The sequence below is a fragment of the Primulina eburnea genome, chromosome 4 (assembly GCF_022965805.1).
Source record: "Primulina eburnea isolate SZY01 chromosome 4, ASM2296580v1, whole genome shotgun sequence".
In the NCBI taxonomy this organism is placed as follows: domain Eukaryota; kingdom Viridiplantae; phylum Streptophyta; class Magnoliopsida; order Lamiales; family Gesneriaceae; genus Primulina; species Primulina eburnea.
In genome coordinates, this window is record NC_133104.1 from 39,969,447 (window position 1) to 39,995,178 (window position 25,732).

Genomic DNA, 25,732 nt, shown 5'->3' on the forward strand with positions numbered 1-25,732 from the left:
TTTGAATTTTGATCGATATTCTTTTACCTGGTTACCTTTAATCTTTGAAAAATTAACTTTCATTTAGAATTTTAACACTAATTTTTCCAAAATCCAATTACCCTAACCCAAAATCCTAATTTTTTTCCTCCTGCGAAATTAATCAAGATCTTATTCTATGCCATTTTTCACTTTTGGATGGTCCTGGTTTTTTTAAGGTTTTTAATTTCTCATTTTTGGATGTAGAATATTGTTCACTAACGATACAAGTTAGCTAATGAATTCTAAATATTCTATTACAGTCAAGTATTATTTGTTCGAAATGCTATGGACGCTGCAGCGTTGGACAAAGATATACGGAAAATGAAATTTGCAGACAAACTGAGTTTTAGATGGATTGAAGGACGTGAGGTTGATGAAAAAATGTTTTAAAAGGGTAAAATATTAAAAGTAAATGAATCAATTAAGAAGAAAGAGTTATATTTCAAATTGAACGTCGAATGAAGGTTAATTTTTTTTAAAAAGAGTAGTTCATCGACTTATCCATATTTAGAGTGAAAATAATATTTTTTTCATCTGTCGGATCAACTCAAAGATTTTTCTCACAAAATTGAGTTATGATGAAGTCTCATGATAGTTTTTATATATTTTTTAAATATTCTCAGAGATGATGCAAGCTCAGTTTTCTTTGGGTATGTAAACAAACGGGAACCAGTCAAGTCATGGTCTGATCTATCTGGCGTGATACACCCTCAATCTAGAACTAGTATTGAATTATTTTTGAGCTTGGTTCGCAAACTCGAGCTTTCCCAAAAGTTCAAATTTCATGCAATACAGGGAAACAAAATACATACATCGATTATCATGCCATACAGGGAAACATAAAATCGAACACATTATTCTGCGATATCACTTATTAACGCATCACTGGGAAAAAAATTCATCATAGAAAAACATGAAAATCCATATTGATTCAGAAAATTAGTAAGAATAAAGTCTTCACTCAAGAGAGAAATATGGTAGCCGAAACCAAGAGTAAGGCTGGCATTCCAATCCATGAAATTCTGGCCACGGCATTCCCCTTATCTGGTGCCCCTATCAAAATCAATTTTAATAACTGGCCAAAGAATATATATATACCTTTGAACAATATAACCAAGAATTTCAGACAGCGAATTTTTTCGGAGAAATTAATTTTCAGTCTTATCCGAGAGCTCCTACTGATATAACCTCAACTGATAACTTAAAACATTTTAGGATTTACAAAGTTTCTAACATTGTGTTTAGATTAAGGGTGGTGATAGCAAAGATCTAGATCCATATTTGATCCAAATCTTCCTTTCAAATTCCGAATAATTTCGTCAATCCATGAACCAGAACCTGGCTTCAGAGGCCTCAATTTTACAACTTGAAAACTAGTGAAATTATATCAATTTGTGGAATTTTCAGAAGGTCTCAGAAGGTAAGGTGGGAACAACAAGACCACGTGATGCTACTTATTTGACAAGTCATGGTCAACTCATTGAAAACGAAGATTCTTATCTGCTTCCACACGATATATTCAATCTTAAATTAAGAGCATAGGCGCCCGTGATCACATTTGATTAAAATTTTTTTTTTATGTTGTTTAATAATAATAGAGTGAAAAAGAGGTAATGTAATAGCTATTTTACCTGGAGGAGGAGGAGGAACAATCGAAGAGCCTGGAGCAAAAGCTGTACAGGCAGAAGAAACCAAAAGCACCCTCTATTAGTCCACGAATACAATCCAAATATACGATCGATAATTACTCGCAGTAAAAATCGACAATTTGGAGCAAAATAAACACGATTTGTAGCACAAAATTCAAGCACTAATACAACAAAATCTTGATCATTTAACAAACGATCCACCAAGTGATGTGGAATTAGCAAATTAATTACAATTTGTGGCTAACATACCAATTAAATATGGAGACTCGTGATCAAGATTTATAGTGTAAGATGAACCATCAAACAAGTATTATCCTAGAGAGCATATAATTTCATTTTCTTTATTTATTGTTTTTTTTTTACATTAATTTACTATTTAAATCAGGGAATGAACGAAGTATATTATTACGCCACGGAAGGGGAAAAATATACTGGAGCGGGAGTCGTACCTTTGCAGGTGCTGACGTCATTAGGGAGACCACAGCGTTTGGGAAGCGCGAGTGCTTGATTGACATCAATCCCAAAAGCACTCAACCCACCTGGCTGATTATAAATCTTGCACAGGCAATCAAGCTCATTTTCCACCACTGATTTGATGGCGGTGCAGCACTCTGAGCCCGGCGGGCCTGTGGTGTTCAGGTACTGTGCACACTGCACCAGCTTAGATACGCAGTCCGTCGACTGACCCTCAGCCACTCTGCTGGTGGCGACCACCAGCAGAGCCACCGTCAAAACTACCGCAACCGTGGTGGTCTTTGTTGCCATGTTCTGATTTGGGTTGTGATCGAAGTGGAAGATACTTTATGCTTGTCGTCTGAAAGTAAGAAATCGGTGAAAGAGAAAAACGGGTCAAGAAATGTGAGACAAATCAATTATACATTGTTGGTCAATTATTTTATTTAATGTTGGACAGGCTGGGATGGGATACGGGAGGAAACCAGTGGGGGTACGCGTCAAGAATTACAAGTACTTTTTTTTTTCATCATGTAATGAAATGTATGTGGCTTTTATAATAAGAGCGGACACACCAGCAGTGAATCTTAGAGTAATGATCAGGGATCGAGTCTCGCAAGCGACAGTGTGAGAGTTAAATTCTCTTCAATAAGAGGGAGCTCTTTGTGCGCGACGTAGCATAAGGTCTAGCTGCTGCTGGTTGACTGAGTCACTATGATTTACCTCCTCTCACAATCTTATCGGGTCGAGATTAGAGGCGCCTTAAAGTAAACGATTTCACCTTTTGGAACAATAAGAGCTGAGACAGTATCCTATGAAGAGTATGAGAAGCACGCATAATAACATTTTGTATATAATTATTAATAAATATACAACTATCAAATCTTATGTGAGGTGGCCTATCCAATTTTAAATAGCAGGTTAAGCGTAGTTAAAATATAATATTATGTTATAAAAATTGAATGATCAGACACCAAGTGATGATTAATCGCAAGTCAGATCAACGAATGAGTAGTTATACAAGATGTTCATTGTTGGGTTACGTAAATGTTTGCGATCTTGATTTTAATAATAATAAAATTTGTTTTTGTGTTGTGTTTTTAATATATTTTATTAAAGTGTGTAGTTCATAGATGTCAAATTGGAAAATTTGACAAGATAGAACTCAAATTTAGTCAAGTTGGAAATTCGACGAGCTAAAGTATTTCAACGATATCTTATAGACCAGAGATCCAAATAACTAACGGGGAAAATGGTTATTTAAAAAAAAAGCCTCAATTCTCTACAAGTCGTATTACATGTAGATTCGACTAGTTCGGAAGTTATCTAGACTAACTAGATGATATAAGAATGATCTGGATGATGTGGATACAGCTGTTAGCTGGACATGAGCAATTCTGATATTTTGCTCATATCACTCAGCTCGATTATCGAAATGGAACAATTCATTACGCTTTACAATATCCCAGACAATGATATACAAACCACTCTAAAGTCAAAGTCTGAATCAGAATTTAGAAAACTAATAAACCATGATAAAATTGTTGGTTTTGTACTGAATGACAAACAAGTTAAAGCTTGTAAATAGTCTAGTATTTTGAGCATATCTTTCTCATACGAGCTCGGAATTGAGTGATTCTTGATTATTTGGAAATCTAAGAGAAAGTGCTACAACTTTTATATTATCAGTATCCCAAAAATCGATGAATCGATAGTTATAATCAATAGAATAGACAATTTCGACTTACATCAGCTTATATACAATCTGGTATTTTGAGTATATATCTATCATATAAATTCGAAATTGAGTGTTTCTTGATTATGTGGAAATTAAATAGAAAGAAATAAAATTTAATGTTCATCACTTTGTCCAAAAATTGATGAATCAAGAGTTAAAATCAAGATAAAAAACCAACTCGACTTGGTGCACCTCGAATCGGACCATACCAACTTCACATGCAGCTACACAGGACCAACTCCAACCGCTCCAGCATAAAATCATCCTGATATTAAAAATTGTCAGCAAGTCGAATATGATCGTTTTAATATTTGAAACAGTACAAATTTTTTTCGAACAGTCATATTCTTGTTTCAAACGTTTATATTATCTTTGGAAGTCGTAAATACAACACTTGGAAGATCAAACAACAAGTTTTTAATGGGACCCAAAACATGAACATATTATAAGAAAAAAACAAGTTAGAAGAGAGCAAACCCAAGAAAAGAGTGTGAAAATACATTTGACGCGCGAGAATTTTTCAAGAAGTCAATATTATCCGTTAAGATATGATGTTACTCTTTTACAGTCTGTTAAAATACAACATCAGCTCTTTTCGGTTGTAAAACAAATTCATTTATTTAATTCTTCGGTTATTAGAATAAATGGTAATTGTTTTAGTTATTACCAAGTCAAATGTTAGTTGGTCAAAGTCTGTAGCTAATTTTTAGTGTTTGATTATTTCTTAGTTTGTTAGGAATTTGTTGAGAAAATTAAGCTAGTTGATTCTCCATGTATGCCTATAAAAAGCAAAGCATTTTCAACTATTGATTCATCCCAAATAAATTATATTCTTATTTATCTTTCAACACAGTCCATTTAGTTAACCAGATCAAACGACGCAACTTCAAGAGATTGACGCATGAGAATTTTTCAAAAAGTCACTCATCTCAATAATACTATCAATCATCCATATTTAACCCACAATGTCTGTTAATCCAATTTTAGATCACTAATTTTTTTTTATCATTACTTGTTATTGTAAGAGGTCCTGACACGCATGCAGTCTATGATCATTTAAGGTTGAAGATCAATATGACATAACAACGCGTATGTGTTCGAGCATAGATTTCAAGATTCATTATGTTTTATATTCTTTTTGTAATTTGTGACATTTTGGGATGACCATACTATGATTTGAACCTTGAAAAAAAAACACTATGGTTATTTCAATTGGAACGTATAGACACAAGGCCGGAACTTCTCTTAGCCCAATGTGAAAGAGCAGAAATTTGATAACATTTGGGTTTAAATTTTTCTAACAAAATACAAAATAATACATTTCAATAAATACAAGTTTAGTTAAAATCTCAATATAAAAAATAAAAAAAAGAGCCCATTTGAGGGCATACATGTAGCTCCGTCCTTTCACACTGGGCACAGAGAAAAACATAAAAATAATTTTTAAAAATCAAATTGCATGTCCTTATATTTTCTTATTAAATTTAATGAAATTTATAAGAATAATAAATTATCATAATAATGATTAAGTTATTGTTGCTTCTTAAAATTCTAATTAAATATCTTATGTCATATGTTATATAATTCAAAAAAAAAAAATTATCATTCATTATATATGATCACAATAAATTACTTTTAAATACATAATCAAATTGCCAATATAAATATATTTTATATTAATTCTATTAGTTGAGACTGTGAATGTAGGTATAATATTTTCAATTAAATGAGTGATCATTGAATGAATGATAACTCATTATATTTTTAAAATAATTTATTTTTATTAAACGAGTTCAAATACGAAATAGTTAATATCAAAGTTATTGTGTATGACTTCACTTAGACATGAAATCTTCACCATGGATCCTAGTCATGATGCTAATGGCTTTAGAATCTTTCCAAAGAAAATCTACACAATCGAATGCTTATTTTTTCTATAATTATTTAGCCTTCCTAGAGTCTGCCGATATGGTCTTCTTATTTTTTTTTATTTTTTAAAAAAGAAGAAATATTTGGAACCGATATAATTTTCCAACGTAAACGTTGGGTTACTGCACAAAAGATTAATAAATAACTCGGGTCGAAAATCCATGAGTTAACTAATTTTCTTGTTTAATAATTAGTAAAGGTAGCTTTCAAATTAATACAGCGGAGTCTAATTTGGACCCTGTCAAGACATGGGTGTTTAGGAGACTTGGAATATTCAACGAAGTTTACATAAAATTGAATGTTGAGATTTTGTTTCAAGCTTGACTTCGCTGTCTTTGAGGAGATCTGGTCTTCATTATGTCGCTGCTGAATTTAATGGCAAATTTCTTCTATAATAATACTCGGAAACAAATATATAACTTCATCAAAAAAATACAAAGAAGAAAAGCGAAAAGACAAAAACTCGTGTGAAACGGTATCACGGGTCGTATTTTGTGAGATAGATATCTTATTTGGGTCATCCATGAAAAAATATTACTTTTTATGCTAATAGTATTACTTTTTTTATTGTGAATATCGGCATTGTTGACCCGTCTCGCAGATAAAAATTCGTGAGATCGTATCACAAAAAACCCACTCAAACGAAAATTGGTCTCTTTATTACAAAGAAGCAATTATCTATACTAGGGCTGCAAACGAACCGAACATGTTCGCGAGTTTTTCGAGCCGGCTCGATAAATATTCGATTCGTATTCGAACTTATCGAATTTGAGCCGAACTCGAACACGTTCGAACTTTTTTTCGAGCCGAACTCGAGCCCAAATTATTTTGTTCGATAGTTCGCGAATAGTTCGCGAGCCTTAATATTTTATTAATATAATATAATTATATATATATATATATACATTTCGAATATTTCGAGCATTTCGAGCTTTCAAACCTTAATATCCGAGCAATAATTCGAATAGTTCACGAATATATTCGAATATTTCAAGCCGAGCTCGAGCCCAAATATTTGAAATTATCGAACTTCGAATCGAGCTCGAACTCGAATATACCTATTTCGAGCTGAATTCGAGCCTGACTTTTTTACTATTATTCGGCTCGATTCGGTTAGTTTGCACCCCTAATCTATACTATTATATTAAGGCTGAGCACCTTATAAAAACTGTCAAGGAGGACACCATCTTTTTCTTCCAGTTTTACCCTTATATGCTACTAATATTACACTTTTGTTTTTGTTTGTTTTTTTTAATTTCAACACACACTTTTATTTTTATTTTTTTATTTCAATAATTCAAATATCAATTTAGTCCCTCCATAATTTGTCAATTTTCACTTTAGTCCATCGATAATGATAAAAAAATTGTATACACGCAACGCGTGTGCAGAGTAACTAGTATTTATAATGCATAAACAACTTTTGGAAAAAGATGTAGGTTCTTGAACACACAAACATCTTTTATGCATATGTACTTGTTCAATTCGAAAAGTACATTGGATGTTGAGATTGTTAGGACACAATTTGTTTTTTAAATATTAAAATCAATAATAATAATTAAAATAAAATTCTGAATTAATTCCGATGTAGTGTCCAATGCTTTTATTTGATTATTATATTTAAACATTATAATTATATTATAATATTCAGATTTGAAGATTTTCCCACACATGCCACCACTCAAATTCAATTCGTTTGATGCACGTCTCCTTAGAAGTCTTTTTTACATTCTTGTTTACTTTTCAAGGTGGAATAATCGTATTGTCATCAATAATTATACCAACAGGGATTTATTAATGTGAAAATGTTATAAAATATACAAACGACTGAAAACCATATATGCGATTTAAAAATGTAACGATGCTTCCGAGACAATAGCACATGGGCAAAAATTTGTGTGAGGCGGTCTCACGGGTCGTATTTGTGATACGAGTCTCTTATTTGGGTTATCCTTGAAAAAGTATTACTTTTTATGCTAACGGTATTATTTTTTATTGTGAATATCGATAGGATTGATCCGTCTCACAGATTAGGACCCGTGAGACGGTCTCACATAAGACTCACTCTAACAAATGCATGTTTGATTACCCAATTAAGTATAGCTTAATCGAGCTGGAAATCAAAGATATTCAAAAGCAGTATAAATAAATATATGCATCTCATGGCCCAAAATGCATTTCTTAATGGGCCCATTTAATAAAATAATTTCGACTCATCGTAATGATATAGAGTCAAGTTTGTAAGCTAATGTCTTAGTTTTCTAAAAATGATTAAGTAGTGTAAAATTTTAACCGACACAGAAGGTCGAACCTAAATTAAAAGAATGAAAATAGTAAAACAAAATGACGATGTATGAAGTACAGTTTCATTTAAATATATTAGTCTCCTCCGATATGTGTTTCGAGGATCAAGTTAGATAAATGTTTCTTGGGTTTCTTGGGACTAATTAATCATTTAGTCATCAAGTGTACTAAACTATGTCTAAAACAAATATATAAATTCATCAAAAATAGAAGAAGAAAAACGAAAATTGGTATGTCTTTATTACAAAGAAGAAATTATTTTTATAATGCATAAACAACTTTTGGAAAAAGATGCAACTTCTTGAACACACAAACATCTTTTATAAGTTGAGAAGATGATATTTGTTATTAATAGAAAAAAACATGTCATAACATCAAAATTAATTATTCTTAGCATAATAATAATAATAATACTAATAATAATAATAATAATAATAATATATATACTTATTATTTATTAACTTATATATGTACTTATTATTATTATTATTAAAGTTAATATATATATATGTCTATATATGTCTATATATATATATATATTATGACGGTTATTTTTCTTTTTCGAACATTATAGTTGTTATTTAAAATAATTCTGAACAACGAAGAACAACATATAAGCAGGGCGTAACTATGCAAAGATCACATGAGTGAGATTATGCTATACCGAATATCTGATCCAAGTACAACACAACCCTTAGAACATGTGGGGTTCTTTTATCCAAGAGATGTTCTCTGCAAATGTGTGAATGAAATAAATGTTAATTTGTCTGAGATATTTAAAACCCGACAAATGTTTTATTGTTAACATAAAATCTTAGTTGAGCACTAAACTCCATCACCCAGCATTACTATTTGATTTGTCGATTATTGTAAAGGTATAATAGCTACAATATTCTTTAAATTTGCGTATTTTATGTTTTGGTTTTTAAACATTATGTTGTGCTTTTGTCCTTTGTTATGGAGTACTAACATGGTGCTGCTAAGGACCTCTCCAACCTGTGCTCTATTTGTTTCCTCTATTTTAGAGTATGCAACAGTGATTCTCTATTTATAGAGTATCACTGTTCATATAAAGGACTGAAAAGGTAGTGAGAAAATAATTACAAAATAGATAATTTAAAAATTGCAATATAGTTATTTTGTTGATCGACTGGTGATTTAAAAAAGAAAAGATCGACCCACACACAAGTTTGGTCGACTCACGCACCCATACTTGGGTCAACCAAAGCAGATTTGGTGGTGCTTTGGTCGACCAACCAAAGCATGGTGCTTTGGTTGTGTTTTTGTCGACCAAAGCATACCATGCGTCGACCAAAGCATATCATGCTATGGTATGCTTTGGTCGACCAAAGCAAGCATCTTGCTTTGGTTGACCAAGATAAAGCTTGGATCGACCAAAGTGGGAGAATGTTTAGATAATATGGATTGAAAATAATATAAATAAATAGAGTATTTGGTAATATTTAGAGGATATGAGTTGGAGAAGGTTTTTGAAAATAAAGATCATGAATCTCTATTTTGGAGGATAGAGGATGAAAAATAGAGAATATGGTTTGGAGATGGCCTAAATACGTCAGTGTTCATTTGCATTGCATCAGTACTCCGACAAAAAAAAATCTAATTTAATGAATCAATATAAAAAATAAGGACACTAGAAGGACTATTTTGGTTATTTATCCTACTATAGACAATATTTACTTACGTGATATATTACTTATTGAGCACATACTGTATGATTTGCGTGTCTATGTACTTTTGCTAACTTTCTTATGGCGTAAAACTTTTTTTGTAATTTCTAAAACACCATTAACCAACCATCCAACTATATTTACCATTTTTTTTCAAATTTTATTTTATTTCCAATTATTTCAATTTTAAAATCTAGCAATTTTATTTATTTATTTTTTAAAGAAATACTTCATTTTTCTAATTTTTCTACACAACACACGCATCACATGTGCAACGGTATAATTGTTTTGACCAAGGATCAACTTATGCACCAATATTTCAAAAAATAAACTCCATACAAGGCTCTATACTGATCATCCGAACATTGAATAAATTTTTGCATAATTTTATACACTAACGGCAGATTTTATATTGAAACAGAGCTAACAATTTACAAAGCAATCTCCTTTCCTTCTTCATCTTTAGCAACGAGGTGAAGATGTTTTCGCAATCGTGTTTGTTATCTATATATAAAAAAATGGTTAGGTGACCCTTCCTTTCAAAGGAGCGCCTCTAAACTCAGCAACTCCCCCGAACACACTATTTTTCTGCTTTATTTATGCTTATATAGATTTTAATGTACACCGCATGATCAACATATGAGAGTATATGTTTTAACAAGCAATATTCAATGAGTTTGATGACTTCCTTAAAAAGACAAAAAAAAAAAAAAACAAAATTACTAGATGAAAATCAAATTGAAATGTTACATGACTAAAATATCAAATGGAGCAACTTACATAACTAAAATTAGAAATTTCCCTATTCCCATCAAACTCATCCATGAAATGGTGAATACATAAAATAAAATGATGTGATAATAGTTATTATCTTTCAGGTTGTACTCAAAACGGGCTACCAGTGTAGGTCAGAAAATTGTCGACTCAACTCGCTTATTTTATATGACGAGATGAATTGGAGTAGGCGAGTCCCCATTTTGGTGGGGTGGCAAACTGCCAACCCAATCTCTTATTTCATGTAATGAAACGAGCCTAATCTGTTTTGACAGTTCTAATAAGAACTAAAATCGATTTTAGATTTCACCGTCTAATAATGCAATCCATTGCTAAAAGTATGCAATATTCTTATTTTTCATTGGATGTGTGTGAGTAGGGGTGGGCAATCGGATGGGTTTTTCGGGTTCCACCTTACTCGAACCCGATTGGGTACAATTTTCGGGTAAAATCGGGTAACTAGTCGGGTTTGGGTACTTGGAATGAGGGTAGGTGATTGTGAGCGGCCGTCCCAGGAGAAAATGTTATTCTGTCCAAAAAAAAAAACCCGAACCTGACCTTATCAAGTATTCGAAAAGGCTGGTAGTGTCCAGAATCGGATCGGGTTTGGATAATGAAAATGTTACACAAAAAATCGAGTACCCGATCCAAACTATCCGAAATCTGAAAAACCCGACCTGCGCTCACCCCTATGTGTGAGATCGGGTTATATTTCTTTGTGAATTTTGATTCTATTTTTTCTTTACTAAATTTTAGGAATTGTTTTCGGGAATTTTTTTTATCGTGCCGCCAACAAAGTTTTCCAATCATGAAATTTTAATTTTCGAGAAAAAAAAATGAATATGTCTTCTGTCTTTTAGATTCTCAAGTTTATTTGAGGGAAAATAATTTTCTTGATCCAATTAACTTGTCTCATTTTGAGTTTTGCTTAATTTAGTATTCAAATTTTGGTTTTATTGCAATAATTTTGATTTTATTTGTCTTTTAGTATTGTTTTGCTAGAATATTGACGTAACAATAATTTGATAATGAAAATTAGACGAAATTAAAATTCAATATACTAAAACCAAAATTTGAATATTTTCCAAAACAAAATCATTTAGTGGATCAAAAAAATTATTTCCTATTATTTTATCTCTGGGCAGTTTGTTCCGGTAGTTCCAAATCCATCGTCAAATGATCATTCATGATGTAAACGTATTTCTTTATTTCCTCCGGTGATGGCATCGGACCCCAAAACTTCGTGGAATTGAAAATTAAGACGTGACGCCATCAATAAAAATGATTAGGAAAGCTAAAACAGAAGGAGAGATCCCAAGCTAGTCCCCCCTGAGCAACGATGTTTCGTTGGTCGTGAGATAGTTTCACATATTTTTATTTTCGAGACAGATTAACTTTGCCAATATTTAAATAAAAAATAATACTTTTGATATAAAAAGTAGTACTTTCAAGGATAATCCAAATAAAACATATGTCGCACAAAATTTACCCACGAGACTGTCCCACGAGAGTTTTTACGATTAAATGAACGCCATCTAGCTTAAGATTTTTTTAAAAGAATTAAGGGGATGATAGGTATATAAATATCGAAAATAATAACATTCACAATAATTGTGAAGCAGTCTCCCCATTGAAAATGGACATATGACAGATCAAATATGTATTCACATATTTTCTTAACTCAGAAATAAATAAAAAATTGTGTCTCAATTATTATTATATGATGCACTCCTCAACTGTACTAAATGTCTAAATCTTTATAATTAATTTGACGCTTCTCCATATATATTGTCCCAAAAAAAAAGGAAAATTGTATTGTTATGTACTTTGAAGGTAGCTAGGGATCACCGGATAAACTTTTAGTATTTCAGCTCGAGCTCTTGGTTTTATTTAATTTGGTAGTAATACATTAATTCTTGAGTTTGAATTTGGCTTGAAGAATTTACTACTACTCGAGTGCGGTTTGATAATAATCTCGATTTTTTTTAAAAAAATCATTCAAGCTCAAATTTTGATAGCATCTCGATAATTTTCTTTTCATTTTTGGGAGATAATATATTTAACTTATGAAGCCAAAACTTAAAATTACTTTAAACGATATTAAGAATGATAAAGCTACTCATAACTATAAATTGATTGATAATTGCTCCCCATTAATGATGAATATTTAAAGTCTGAAATTATTCAAACGAACACTCTCAAATGAATTTATCAAAAATTAGAATATTATTTTCAACCTAGATGCAATTACTAAATTGTAAAATACAAGTAGCATTTATTAAACATTTCAAAAGCTTTTGACTAGATTAAATAAGTTTTTAAATTTGTGGCTCATCAATCTTACTCATTTGAGTAGTAACAACCCTAATCTTTTCTAACTCCAAAAACAAAAACAAAAACAAAAAAGAACACATAAAATAAAATAAAATAAAATTAAATTAAATTAAATACGTACAATACGTGGTCCTAATGCAACAGGGTCAAATAAAAATCACAAAAAAATCATTGTCATTAGAGGTACTGAAGGAATTTTTTGGAAATATAAGAACCACAAGTGCATGTATCCATTATGTCTTTATATTTTCCTCCGCAAATTAATCACGTCGACATAATTTGTCTAGATTAGGGAGTATAGCTACAAGATTCCATTTATTTCAATTATATCTCAGAGGTGTCAATCTCACATAAGTTTGGCAAAAACTTGTGTGAGACGGTCTCACGGGTCATATTTGTGAGACGGATCTCTTATTTGGATCATCCATGAAAAAGTATTACTTTTTATGCTAAGAGTATTACTTTTTATTGTGAATATGGGTAGGGTTGACCCGTCTCACGGATTAAGATCCGTGAGACAGTCTCACATGAGACCTACTCCATAAGTTTATATTCTACCAAAAACAGCCAAAAGGATTGTTTTCAAGATTTTATTTTTAAGATTTACAGGAAATATATAATTCTTTTGTTGACGTGGGCAAGCTTCTTCTTCTTCTACTTTCTTTTATTTTCCTCCTCCTCTTATCCACATCAAAATTTTATTTTATCATAAAAAACAAAGTACTGTGATATCGATCGAAGATTTACATTGGAGCTGGGATGACCAATATCCGAGACAAAGAATTTACTCACTTAAGAAAGCAGAGATAGTTAATGGTGTGTTTAGAAGATTTTCCAGCGTGATCACTCGTAACTCAAGTCATTCCACTGTTTATGCGAAGGTAAGTATAAGGATAATGTATGTTATTTTGTGTAAGAATATCAACATACATTAATGTCAAGCAAACTACTATTTGTAAGAAAAAATCAAAGATGATTTTGTTTTCATTGCATAGTTGCTATTCATGGGGAGATGGTCGCTTATTCCTTGTTCCCTGATACTGTCAAATCTGACAGCCCATACTAATTTTAGATTTTAGTCACATCACTCCTACGTGTGCTGAAAGACCTGTCGATGATTATCGAGACATAGCGTCCCATACATGTGGGCCCGAAAGTGACACCTGTACAAGGGTGCTGGGTGGATGATTGTAACGTGGAGCACTGCCTACTAATTATATTACCCGAGCTCACAGTGCTTGGGTTCAGCTGAGAGCGCAACCTTTTAGAAGACGGAACGGTTTGCTCAACTTCTCTGGTCCTTGCGGTATCCAAAGGTTCATATAGGCTGGCTCTTTTCCCCGCTTCCTTAGCTTCCTAGAACCCGGGTACCTTCGGGATGACCCAGATATCTCCGGGGGTATCACCACTGCACCGAGTCGATGATTCACTACAAGAAAAATGACTTTCCGCAGCACGTCATCAACAGCGTGCATTAAAAGCACGCTGCGAATACGACTTTTCACGGCGTGCACCGACCTGTGCGCCGTTAATAGTGTTACACTTGATACTATTAACGGCGTGCTTTAAAAGCACGCTGCGGATAGTACTATCGACGGCGTGCATATAAAGCAAGCTGCGGATAGTAACTTGATACTATTAACAGCGTGCATTAAAAGCACGCTGTGGATATTACTATGGACGGCGTGCATTAAACGCACGCTGCGGATAGTAATATTTGCAGCTTGCAATTTTGTGCGCTGTTAATAAATTATATAAACGACAGCTCACAATAAACGAACGCCGTTAATAGAATTATTAACGACGTGCAAGTTTATGTGTGCTGTTAAAAATAAATCATTTTTTTTTAAAAAAATTCGTGTTCAGATATTAACGGCGTACATTAATCGCACGCCGTTAATAGTATTATTCACGGCATGCATATTATTAGCACGCTGCCGAAAATGAGTCCGAATTTCGATTTAAGGTCACAATTAGCGACGGTTGATCTATAACCGTCGCCGCCTTACACGATTTAACGCCACATTTAGCGACGGGTTATCTACGACAGTCGCCGATGTAGATCGGCGACGGTTAACTGATAACCGTCGCTAATAGAAAGAAATCGGCGACGGTTTAATAAATAACCGTCGCAACAAAGCGCAAATTATCTATTTAAACAGATCTCCGTTTCATTTCCTCCACACTATTTAACAACACTTAAAATTTTTCTATATTTATATGATTTTAGTTTCGATTTAGATACCTGTTTTTGTTTCCATTTTTGGTTAATTTTTTAATTTTTATTTGTTAAAATTTATTAAATTATAAAGTATTTTTTTTTTAAATTTACACAAAATTTAGCGACGGCTTTTATAACCGTCGCGAAGTTTTAACCGTCTTTTTTTTAAATTCCGTCGCTATTTTAGCGACGGTGTTTAATTTATGAACCGTCGCTGATAGGAGACGGTTTTATCCAAAACCGTCGCTAATATTTTTTTTTATGACTAGTAACGGCGTACGCATGCACGCTGCGGAAAGTTGTATTAACAGCGTCCATATGCACGCCGTTAATAATAGTATTAACAGCGTACAATGCACGCCGCGGATAATCTTGAACTTTTAACAGCTTTTAACTTTGTAGCGTGCGATGCGCGCTGCGGAAAGCTAATATGCGCGCTGCGGAAAGTCATTTTTGTTGTAGTGATTGTAACGTGGAGTACTGCCTATTAATTATATTACCCGAGCTCACACTGCCCGAGTTCAGCTGATCAGAGCCCACCCTAGCACTGGACGATTTGCTCAACTTCCCTGGTCCTGTGGTATCCAAATGTTCATCTGGGCTGGCTCCTTTCCCCGCTTCGTTGGCTTCCTGAGTTCCTAGAATCCGGGCTAAAGATGACCCGGGTACCTCCAGGATATCTCCAGGGGTATCAAACTGATACTAATCAAGTTGCTATTATTTTAAAGATGAAATTAAACAAAAGGATGGAATATAATATAGTCTCATTCACAAAAAATCACGCGAGAATATTTCATGGATCAATTTTGTGATGTCTATATTTGATCCGACCAAACTCATTAATAATATTACTTTTTATATCAACAACATTATTATTCATTATAGTTATGGATCGAATTAATACATCTCACAATTATAGATCCGTAAAACCTTCTTACATCAGTTTATATATTATGTTCTTTGGATGGGGACTTGGAAAAGATAAGAAGTAATTGTATTATTTTTACAATTATTGAAGATAACTGTTATATTATAGTCCTCCTAATTAGACGTTTCCACTAGCTAGCTTACGTAATATAAATACGTGAAAAAGAAAAAATCATATTGTGCGACATCATGTCCCACTAAATTTTTAAACATCACCCCATTATCACATCGATGACAAGGCTCTCCTTGTTTACTTGTGAAAGCAATGATCTCAAACAGATATTGAAATTTTAGTTTTAATCTTGTAATTTAGTAATATTTGGTTTTCATATAATAGTTAAAAAAAAAAATTTCCCATTAAGCGATAAATTATTTGACGCTGATTATCTCCGACATAGCGCTTGTACTGAAAATAAACATAAATTACACACACTAAGATATATTTAAACAAAAGAAAAGAAGAAAATAAGTCAAAACGACACTCAATATTTCAAAATGTGAGGAAAAACTTCTTGTTTCTCTTTATTTTTTGTTTAGATAGATCTTAATGTGTGTCGTCGCCACATGGGATATATAAGATAACATCAGTGTCAAATAAATGATATATTGTGAATTTATTGCTTTCAAACGAAATAAATACCAAAATATAAAAAAAAAAAAAAGCAAGTTATTTGATGCAAACCAAACAATGAAAAGTTACAAGATTAAAACTCAAAACATATCAACTAAAATTATAATTTTCCCGGTTTAAATTAGGAATTCTTAATTATATTGCAAATCCATTTTATTTTTTGATTAAAACAATTAAATTTTATGTTGTTGCACCATGATTTCTGATTCAAACACAACACAGATGTAGTTGCCAACCAGCAAAGTCATGACTTAATTTAGTACATGGATGTTAGATCTTTGTCACCTTGCGATTTTCTATTGTATTATCAGTCTTAGGGATCGAGTTAAACCAATGTAGTTCTTATCTAAACAACTACATATTGACAAGAATTGCACAACAAAGGCGACAAATAATATCCACACCTCTCAAATAAACTAAAGAACCTTAATTTCCATCCTATATATTCTCTCAAATCACACCAAAAATATTACAATTCTCCCAAAGAAAAAAGATAACAAGACTACTATAATGAAAAACAAGTTCTTTTATTCTCACAACCTTTTAAAGATTGTCCAGATTCTTATATTTTTCTGTTTCTGCTATAATAGGGTTGCATGCCATCCCCTGAGCTCCTCTCCTACAAAGTCAAACACTCTTGGATACATAAAAAGGTCATGTGCAACAACACTCTACCCAAATTTTTGTTACGAATCTCTTTCGAGATATGAAGCGATAGTTAAATCCAACCCTAGAACATTAGCCCTCACCGCGCTTTCCGTGGTGCTCAACAGTACGAGCTCGGCACTAAAGTTATTGAAGAATATGGAAAAAAGCCATGGGATGTCGAAACCTGGAGAAGTTGCTTCGTTGTCAGAGTGCGTGGAAGTGGTGGGTGACTCGGTGTATGAACTTCACAGATCCTTGAGCAGATTGAATCATACTGAAACGGGATACAATTTTGTGCTTCAAATGAGTGATGTTCAAACATGGGTTAGTGCTGCTCTAACCGATGATGACACGTGCATCGATGATTTTAATGTTAATGGGAAGATGAAAATTGTGATACGAGGATTGATCCTAAGAATTGCTCGTCTGGCGAGTGTTGCTTTGGCCTTCATCAATAGTTACGCTCGAGTTTGAAAGGCTCTCGTTTAAGTCCAATGATTTCTTTTCCTTTTTTTTGGTTCGTATTTTGAAATAACTAGTAAAAGAAATGGAGGATTGTAAACTAATAATACATGTGTAAAATATGTCGTTATATCTCTTCAAAAAAAAAAAAGAGGATATATAATATAATTAATTAAGGTAGAATCGAACTAAGAATACTGTCTGCAAGTGTATTTTTGTTTATTATTATTAATAATTTTTTTTTCCCCTATAGATATTCGAGGTAGCATTTATCACCTTTTTCACAAATCGGAGACGTGAAGAAACTAAAACTTGTCACGTATATTCACGAGAAAAAATATAAAGTGTAATACTTCAGTTTTTTTTTTTTTTTACTTTATATCTTATTAATTGACAAAAAGTACACTTATTTATTTATTTATTTATCTTGTGTGTGAAAATAATATAACGACGAGATTTTCTTTACTAATTTTCAGTCCTATTTTCACTTTGTCCTTAAATTTTATTTGATATAAGTTTTAATATTTTTACATATGTAAAAAAAATTATATTTATTAACAATGTTAAAAAAATTAATTATAAAACTAATATCTTGTTAATTTTTTAATAACGTCGAGCTTCGTTTTTTTATTTAATAATTTCATAATTTAACTATTTTGAGAACACTCTCCTCACAAGTTTTTCCTTCGATTTTTTGGGTTTTATATACCTTTTTTTTTGTTTTGATATGCTTAATTTTTTATAAATATATAATTAAGATCAAACATTAAATTGGAAATTTACATCTAAAATATTATTATGACGGATCATATTGTCTCTATTGGATATATGGAAGACAATAGAGAAATTTTATAAATAATCTCTAATATATATTAGATAACACCAACAAATAGATATGCATCTCCTCGGACTAATGAACCTAACAGTTATAACTTTTGGCTTAGTAGTAAGCATCATATCCCACTACAAAAAAATTTCTAATGAGCGACGGTTTTAAATTCCGTCGCTTATCAAATTCGCGAATGTTTTGAAAAACCGTCGCAATCAATTCCTCTCTAAGGTCACCGTCACAATCGTCGTTAACGATGGTTTATATCATAGACCGTCATTAATTTAATTGTTTTTTTTAAAAAAATGTTTTTTTTATAATATCATTAAAAAATATATATATATAATTATTTGTACAAAATTTTAAAAATCTTTTCACTTAAATGAAATTCATTCATACAAAAAAATGGATTATTTAGTGAATTTAAATCCATGATTTTTGAATTCGCTAATTTCCATTTGAAGATTTTCTAAACGAAACATTTTAATCTTTAGTCATTGAAGTCAGCTTGAAATTAATTCACGGCGACCGTAATGACAAACAATGAACAAGCTGGTCTCGGTTCATTAACCAATGCATAATTGACGTGTATGCAAAATCTCAACAGACCATAACCAAAAGTAGTCCACGGCAATAAACAAGCATAAATCCAACCAGGAAATGTGGAAGCAAGCCAATCATCCTGGGGTGTTTCTTTTCAATTTTTTGGAAATTATCGTAACAAGTAACTTTCCGTCGATCGATCACCTCATGCACAAATGAAGACATTCGCCACGGTTAGACCAAAGTACTTCGCATGAAATGGCTCCAATAAAAAATCGATCGATACATAGAAATACCACCACACCAACATCAATGGAAAGTTTTCCATCAAAATATTTGACAACTTCAAAAATCTAGAATGACTTCAGTAAAGAATGAACCACAAAATAATTCAGAAGGAAATATCTCGATTGAACTTGATCCATTTCAGTAGCAACCCTGTCTTACAAGCTCCAAGAGACAAAAACACATATTAGAAGGGCCAGTACACACATGGATCAAAATATCACAAAACTACAAAAATGAGGCAGGTCCATTAGTTCCCATACAGAGATATCTAATTACTGCCTTTCCTCCGCATCCTGTTGTGCTTTGCTTATTTGACTTGGACGATTCCTGCATTGATCAGCTTCTGTATCTTGTCCATCACCAGAGGGTTCTTCATGTGTTCCTGTGATGCCTTAGGATTCTCTTGCAAGTTCACTAGGACCTGTTATTTCAGCACGAGTAGCACAACAGCGATAATCAATACGCTATGTTTGAATAATAACAAAGGTTAAAGCTAACCTTGAGATGTGTCAATAAATCAACCAAACCTTAGGTATGGCTGAGAAACCCAACGTCAAGAGGTATCATCATTATTATGACTAATGAAACTAGAAACGGGGACAAGAAGTGCTAGAGAAATTTATGCCAAAATCACTTTATGACCAATCACAGCGATACCCAACAAATGCATTCACCACCATTTGATAATGAGAAGCACCAGACATAACCACAAGATATGCATAATCTAATGATGAGGGGTGCAGCAAACAAAAGACACTTCAAATTACCAAAACAAAACATGCATCAAGAATCCTTTCAATCATACCTGTCTCATTACCGGATCTGTCAAAATGTTTTGAATTTCTGGGTCCTGCATTCCCTTAGCCTGCAAAATAGAGCACATAAATATATGTAGTCATAGCTAGATCTCAAGAATGCTGAAAGGAAGTGTGTTTGACCTGTCTCTCCTTCAATTCCTCCGGGGTCAAATCTCCACGACTAGCCTTGTTTATTTGCTCCACACATCTGCAAGAAAACACGATGGGCTCCAAATAATTACGCTATAGGAATTAAAACCACTCGTAACTGCAGCAAGCATTGAAACATAAACAAAAAGAAGCAATAAATCAAACTACCTCTTGATACCATCAAGCAATTCCTGATTTCGAGGATCATGCTTCAAACCCTCCCGATATGTTTCCAAAGCCTTCTGGTACTCTTTCATGAAAAACTGGATGGCCCCTTTTCTGTTGTAACCTTTCGGAAAGGTTGGATCGAGCTCAATGCATTTTTCAGCATCTTTGAGTCCCTCAGGCATTGCCCCAAGTTTTGTATAACAAGCAGCCCTATTGCTATATGACTGCAAATTCAACAATTCAAAAATGATACAAACTTCTAGGAAGTAGTATTTGCACAAACAGGCTTATAACCCCGAGTGTAACAAACCTTCGGATCCTTTGGGTTCCTTTTTATCGCTTCAGTATAGTGCCTGACAGCATCAGGGTATTTCTGCTCTTTGAAGAACTGATTACCTACAATCGAACGATTAAAAATTGTCCAACATCTATTTTATGATGAGATTCAATTCTATTAGATGAGCAGAAAAGGCTGCACTACCTTTTTCACGCTCCTCATCAGCTATTTGTGGATCAAAGTATTCTTGTTGCTCTAGTTCTTTTTTTGCCTTCTCAGCATCGTTGAGCTTCATCAGAGTGTCGGGATTTCGATGTTCGGTGAGGGCTTTCTGGAAAGTCTCAATGGCAATGTCAAAATCTTTCGAAGTTTTGCTCATCTTCAACAAGGCAGTTCCTTTCCTAGTCAAAGCCCTAGCTATCATCTTGAAATCTGATCTGAGTTCTCTGCCCCTTTCAACAGCTTTGTCACAATCTTTAATGCAGTCCTCGTACTGAAATCAATAGCAAAACGAAGACATCATGCTTCAAATCCAATACCACAATAGTAAGCAAATATGTTATTTTACTTGCAGTACAATATAGCTCAGTAAGGAGAAACATAGTCCAAAATTTGGCTGCCTTAGGGCAAAATGACAAAATTCACCACCGTTTCACCTTAACAAAGCAAAGAAAACAATGTGGATAACATTAAACATACAAACAAGCATTGTTCTAAAAGACGCACGCCGCCTAGACTAGGCGCCAAGCGGTTGCCCACCGTCCCGATTTTTAGATGCGCCTAGGCAGCTGCCTAATGTAATACATAGAACATTTTTATATTTTGATTTTTTAGAAAATATTATTTAACATATTTTCAATCAATTTGTATAGGATAAAGATGATGATGTCATTAAATTTGAGTTAGAATTTGATACAAAGAAACTATTAGTGAAATATGAAGATAAACAATAAAAATTATATATTTAGGTAAAGATAAAATAAAAACCGCCTAGACGCTAGCCGGTGGATGACCGTCCGACTACCGCCTATCACTTTATAGAGCACTGCAAACATGCCTCACATGCAATATGAGAAATGATAGAATATGAGAAATGATAACACCACTGGCCCCAGTGAATTATTAGAAGACTAATACTCCATACAAAATGTAAACAATAAATCAACAATCATTTAAAAATAATTTGAGTTGATACAAAGCTATCACATTTCGTTTTAAACGTAAAAGCTATTCATTATTGGAGGGTTTTCAGATTTTTTATACATCACAAGGAGTATACTGCAATCAACCCAGTGAAGCTGTTCTTCGTAACTGAGAGTAATGTTGCCACCACATAAATTCATAATCATGTTTTTCTTTAAAATCAGAAGCATGCAAACTTTTTTACATTTTTAGCAGCAAAAAAAAAAAAGAATAAATCTGAAAGAAACCATATCAAATAAATAACACATTCACCTGTAAGCACCTTCATATGTAACAGCCCGACTAACTATTAAAAGTATCAACTTTTTCGCGGATGAAAAACTGGTTTAGTAAGAAGAAGCCTATCAACTTAAAAATACAAGATAATAGAACACAACCATCAATAATGGATAACAGGGGTTTACACAGATTTTTTTTTTTAAAAAAAAGAACATGGTCCAGAACAATAGATTCAATCACCAAATACTTTACAGAAACTATGACGTTACTGTTTTCAGATTTTTATATCCTAGCATTCAGTTCTCTGAAATTAGCCGACTTACAAACTTATAATCTCAAAGAAGCCACTGCACAACACTCGAAAAGTTATATTCTAAACTACTAACATCGTTAAACGAACATAAAAGCGATCAATTCATATAGCCCAAGCATGGGCACAAGGAGCAAGTGAACACACATTTCAGAAACATCATTGAGAATTAAATAATATTATGCCCCTAATAGGTCAATAAATCCATTTTATAATATCATAGGCTCGTCAAATTGTTAAATACAGATTAATTAGTTATGTGCTTTACACCATCATGCACATTTTACAATCTCAAATCAATCTAATAAAGATAAGCTTAGCAGCTCTAGCAGGTAGAATTAATTAAATATCTGGAAACACCTAAATGATTGCATATTGACATAATTCAACTTTAAAACACAGCATTATCACTAAAGTTTGAAGAGTAAATCACATTTTTTCCCAATTTCGCTACAAAAAGAGTCCCCACTTTCCAAATGTTAACACCCAATTTAATGTTTAACATCTAAGAAATGGAATTAGTCTATCTTCCGCCGGGAATAACTATGCCTGTATCCCAACATCGTTGATCATGTGGGTCTCCACATTTTAATGAAAGTTACATCATGTGTCGATGATGCAATAGCTACAGCGGTGGGAGGGGGGATGCTACATGTCCAGATTTCTATTTAACACGATTTTCTAAAAGTTATACATTTCTCCACGTCTGATACTGATGAAAGGATCACACTACCACAAGAAAACTGACCGCCAAATTACTTAGACATCATAAGAAAAATAGCATTAAGAAACAAACAAATTAGGGAAAATTTAATTTACCTTGCCCATCTCCAAATATACAGCTGCACGATTAGTTAAAAATGATATGTCCTCATCGTCGAGATCAACGGCCTTAGAGTAATGCTGAATCGCGGTCTCAAAATCCTTCTTCTTATATGCAGCATTTCCATTATCCTTCTCTTTCTGGGCCTGAGCCTTAATCTCCTTTTTCTGCTTCTCCTCCTGAAGCTCAATTGGGACAGTTTCGGGTTCAGGCACGGGCTCGGGTTTGGGCCTCTTCCACTCAGTTGACCCACCAGCAGTAGATGATGCGGAATCTGCATCCGACTGCATCTTCGCATTCTCCTCCGGCGACCTTGTTTGGAACTTCAAATTCAACAAAGGCCCCAAAGCTTCCATAACCCTATGGTCTTTCAAGTATAAATTGAGATTATTGGGGTTCTTCTGAAGATCCTGCATCATCTTCACGAAATCTGGTTGTTGAAGAAACCCCCGTGTATTAGGGTCGCTCGCTAGCCTCACCCACATCTCCGGACCGAAAGCATCGTCGAAAGGGCTAGCTCCCGGACCCGGCCTAGGCATTGAAGCCCTAAAAGAGGCCCTCTCGGCATCGGACAATCCCGATTTCAGTGCGTCGTTGCTGGGATCGATCTTGAGACCCTTCTTGTAAGCGGATATAGCATCTTCATAGTTGCGAAGCCCCATGTGCGCCGCACCTAGACGAGAATAGCCTTTGCTCCATTCAGGCTTAAGCTCGACGGTCTTCTGAGCATCGGAAAGGGCCTCGGAGAAATTGTTGAGGGACGCGAAGGCGGCGGATCGATTGGAGTATAGAACATAGTTGGTGGGGGACAACTTAATGGCTTCAGTGAAATGCATGACGGCGTGGGTGAAGTTTCCGGCAGAGAACGCCGCATTCCCTTTGGCCTTGGCTTCGTCAGCCATGAACGGTTTCAAGAATTAAGCGAAAGATGAATGTGTGAAGACTAATAGGGTTTATGATCATAGACAGATTAAGAGAAGCGTTTGATTGAAGAAGATTATTATGGTTTACGATGAGAACAGATGAATGGAGGAGGAAAAATAAAGACGGTGCAGTTGCTAGAGGTTTCAATGGAGAGTTTCTAGAAAGATCGAGACTGTTGTCACATTATTTTTGTTGTCACGTTATTTATAGGTGAGACGATCTCGTAAATTTTCATAATAAAAAATAATATTTTTAATATAAAAAATAATATTTTTTAATAGATAATTGAAATAAAAGATATGTCTTCAGACTATGAAGCGTGAAATCGTCTTTTTTACTTTTTTTTAAATAATAATTCATATATATAATTTTTTTATACATATATTTTTATTAATTCTTACATGATTTTGTTGAATTATAATAGTTGAATCAACGGAAAAAAAATTATTAATATAAAATTGATTAAATCTTGTAGAATAATAATATTGAGATAAATTATATTTTTTTCCTCCTTCATATATTTTTTTCTAATTTTAATATTTTTTCTTATTATTCTCTTAATCAAATATCGTTACCATGATACCATTCATGCTCAAAAGAAATAATCTGAGAAAGTTGAAACTCCTGTAACTAAATTGTTCCAACCGATGGGCCCAATTTGATGGCCCCAGTCCAAATGATGTTGCGTTTTGTGGCCCAATTACCATAATGAATAATAAGATTATTTTTTTTCTCTCATTTTTTCTGAAAAAGACAATTATGCCACAAAAGAATACGTAGGCGTTTATTTTGAGGAGACTGGTCGAAGATTATGTCAATTAAAAAAAAAAAGAAAAAATTTATGTGAGACGGTCTCTCGGATCGTATTTTGTGAGATGGCTTTCTTATTTGGGTCTTCTATGAAAAAATATTACTTTTTATGCTAAGAGTATTATTTTTTATTGTGAATATCTATATGATTGAGCCGTCTCATAGATAAATATTTGTGAGATCGTCTAATAAGAAAATTACCCTTAAAAAAAAAAAAAAAACCATAACACGTTCTTATCTATGTTTGAATCAGCACTATTGATTATTTTTATTTATAAAAAAAAAAAAAGTTTCGAGAGTTGTATTTTGGCGTTTAAAACCTAATCTACGAATGCAAAAATATCTAAGAAATCGATAAATTATAAAAGTGAGAGCAGAAAAATGGTCCAAAAGAAGAAACAGCTAAAACCGCACACGATTCAGTCTGTTAAAACCGCGGAAGCACGGATTATTTCATCCTACCCCTGCAGGCACATCCAAGGGCCAGAATTTTTTCTGGCCCAATTTAATTTTTTTTTAATTTTTTTTCCCATGAGGTGGAATCTCAACTACATATGAGATGTGGACACTGCCCACACACCCATAATCGAACTAACCCGGAAGCACCAATAC

At 33.2% G+C, this 25,732-nt stretch overlaps 3 protein-coding genes and 1 long non-coding RNA gene across 6 annotated transcripts; 2 read left to right on the forward strand and 2 right to left on the reverse strand.

The window, feature by feature from the left end:
- Window positions 1-817: 817 nt before the first annotated feature.
- On the reverse strand, window positions 818-2,618 carry LOC140828871 (non-specific lipid transfer protein GPI-anchored 7). Of its 3 annotated transcripts, none has more exons than XM_073191739.1 (3): window positions 2,120-2,618; window positions 1,658-1,694; window positions 818-1,076 (listed from the first exon to the last, which is right to left on the reverse strand). In XM_073191739.1, the coding sequence occupies exons 1-3, from the start codon at window positions 2,433-2,435 to the stop codon at window positions 983-985; spliced, it is 447 nt and encodes a 148-aa protein (XP_073047840.1). In that variant the 5' UTR covers window positions 2,436-2,618; the 3' UTR covers window positions 818-982. The 3 variants fall into 3 exon arrangements, with proteins under 3 accessions (XP_073047840.1, XP_073047839.1, XP_073047841.1); XM_073191738.1 differs by having other exon boundaries at window positions 818-1,074; window positions 1,653-1,694; XM_073191740.1 differs by having other exon boundaries at window positions 818-1,065; window positions 1,653-1,694; window positions 2,120-2,614.
- LOC140828872 (uncharacterized) lies at window positions 836-2,097 on the forward strand. Its single transcript, XR_012117364.1, has 2 exons — window positions 836-1,068; window positions 1,659-2,097. It is a non-coding gene; the product is annotated as an uncharacterized lncRNA (long non-coding RNA).
- A 14,855-nt stretch (window positions 2,619-17,473) lies between the features above and the next one.
- LOC140830292 (pectinesterase inhibitor 9-like) lies at window positions 17,474-17,791 on the forward strand. The gene has a single exon (XM_073193577.1). The coding sequence runs from the start codon at window positions 17,474-17,476 to the stop codon at window positions 17,789-17,791; it is 318 nt and encodes a 105-aa protein (XP_073049678.1).
- A 1,608-nt stretch (window positions 17,792-19,399) lies between these two features.
- Window positions 19,400-24,472, reverse strand: LOC140828873 (hsp70-Hsp90 organizing protein 3-like). Its single transcript, XM_073191742.1, has 7 exons — window positions 23,383-24,472; window positions 21,036-21,324; window positions 20,865-20,950; window positions 20,555-20,778; window positions 20,378-20,444; window positions 20,245-20,304; window positions 19,400-19,860 (listed from the first exon to the last, which is right to left on the reverse strand). The coding sequence occupies exons 1-7, from the start codon at window positions 24,286-24,288 to the stop codon at window positions 19,747-19,749; spliced, it is 1,746 nt and encodes a 581-aa protein (XP_073047843.1). The 5' UTR covers window positions 24,289-24,472; the 3' UTR covers window positions 19,400-19,746.
- Between the last annotated feature and the right edge of the window lie 1,260 nt (window positions 24,473-25,732).

Coding starts and splice junctions, on each gene's coding strand:
- LOC140828871 (XM_073191738.1), bottom strand. CDS start 2,435: ATGGCAACAAAGACCACCACGGTTGCGGTAGTTTTGACGGTGGCTCTG. Junction 1,695..2,119: donor TGACGTCAGCACCTGCAAAG/GTACGACTCCCG, acceptor CTGCCTGTACAG/CTTTTGCTCCAGGCTCTTCG. Junction 1,075..1,652: donor TGTTCCTCCTCCTCCTCCAG/GTAAAATAGCTA, acceptor TGATTTTGATAG/GGGCACCAGATAAGGGGAAT.
- LOC140830292 (XM_073193577.1), top strand. CDS start 17,474: ATGGAAAAAAGCCATGGGATGTCGAAACCTGGAGAAGTTGCTTCGTTG.
- LOC140828873 (XM_073191742.1), bottom strand. CDS start 24,288: ATGGCTGACGAAGCCAAGGCCAAAGGGAATGCGGCGTTCTCTGCCGGA. Junction 20,951..21,035: donor TGATGAGGAGCGTGAAAAAG/GTAGTGCAGCCT, acceptor GTTCGATTGTAG/GTAATCAGTTCTTCAAAGAG. Junction 20,445..20,554: donor TTGCTTGATGGTATCAAGAG/GTAGTTTGATTT, acceptor GTTTTCTTGCAG/ATGTGTGGAGCAAATAAACA.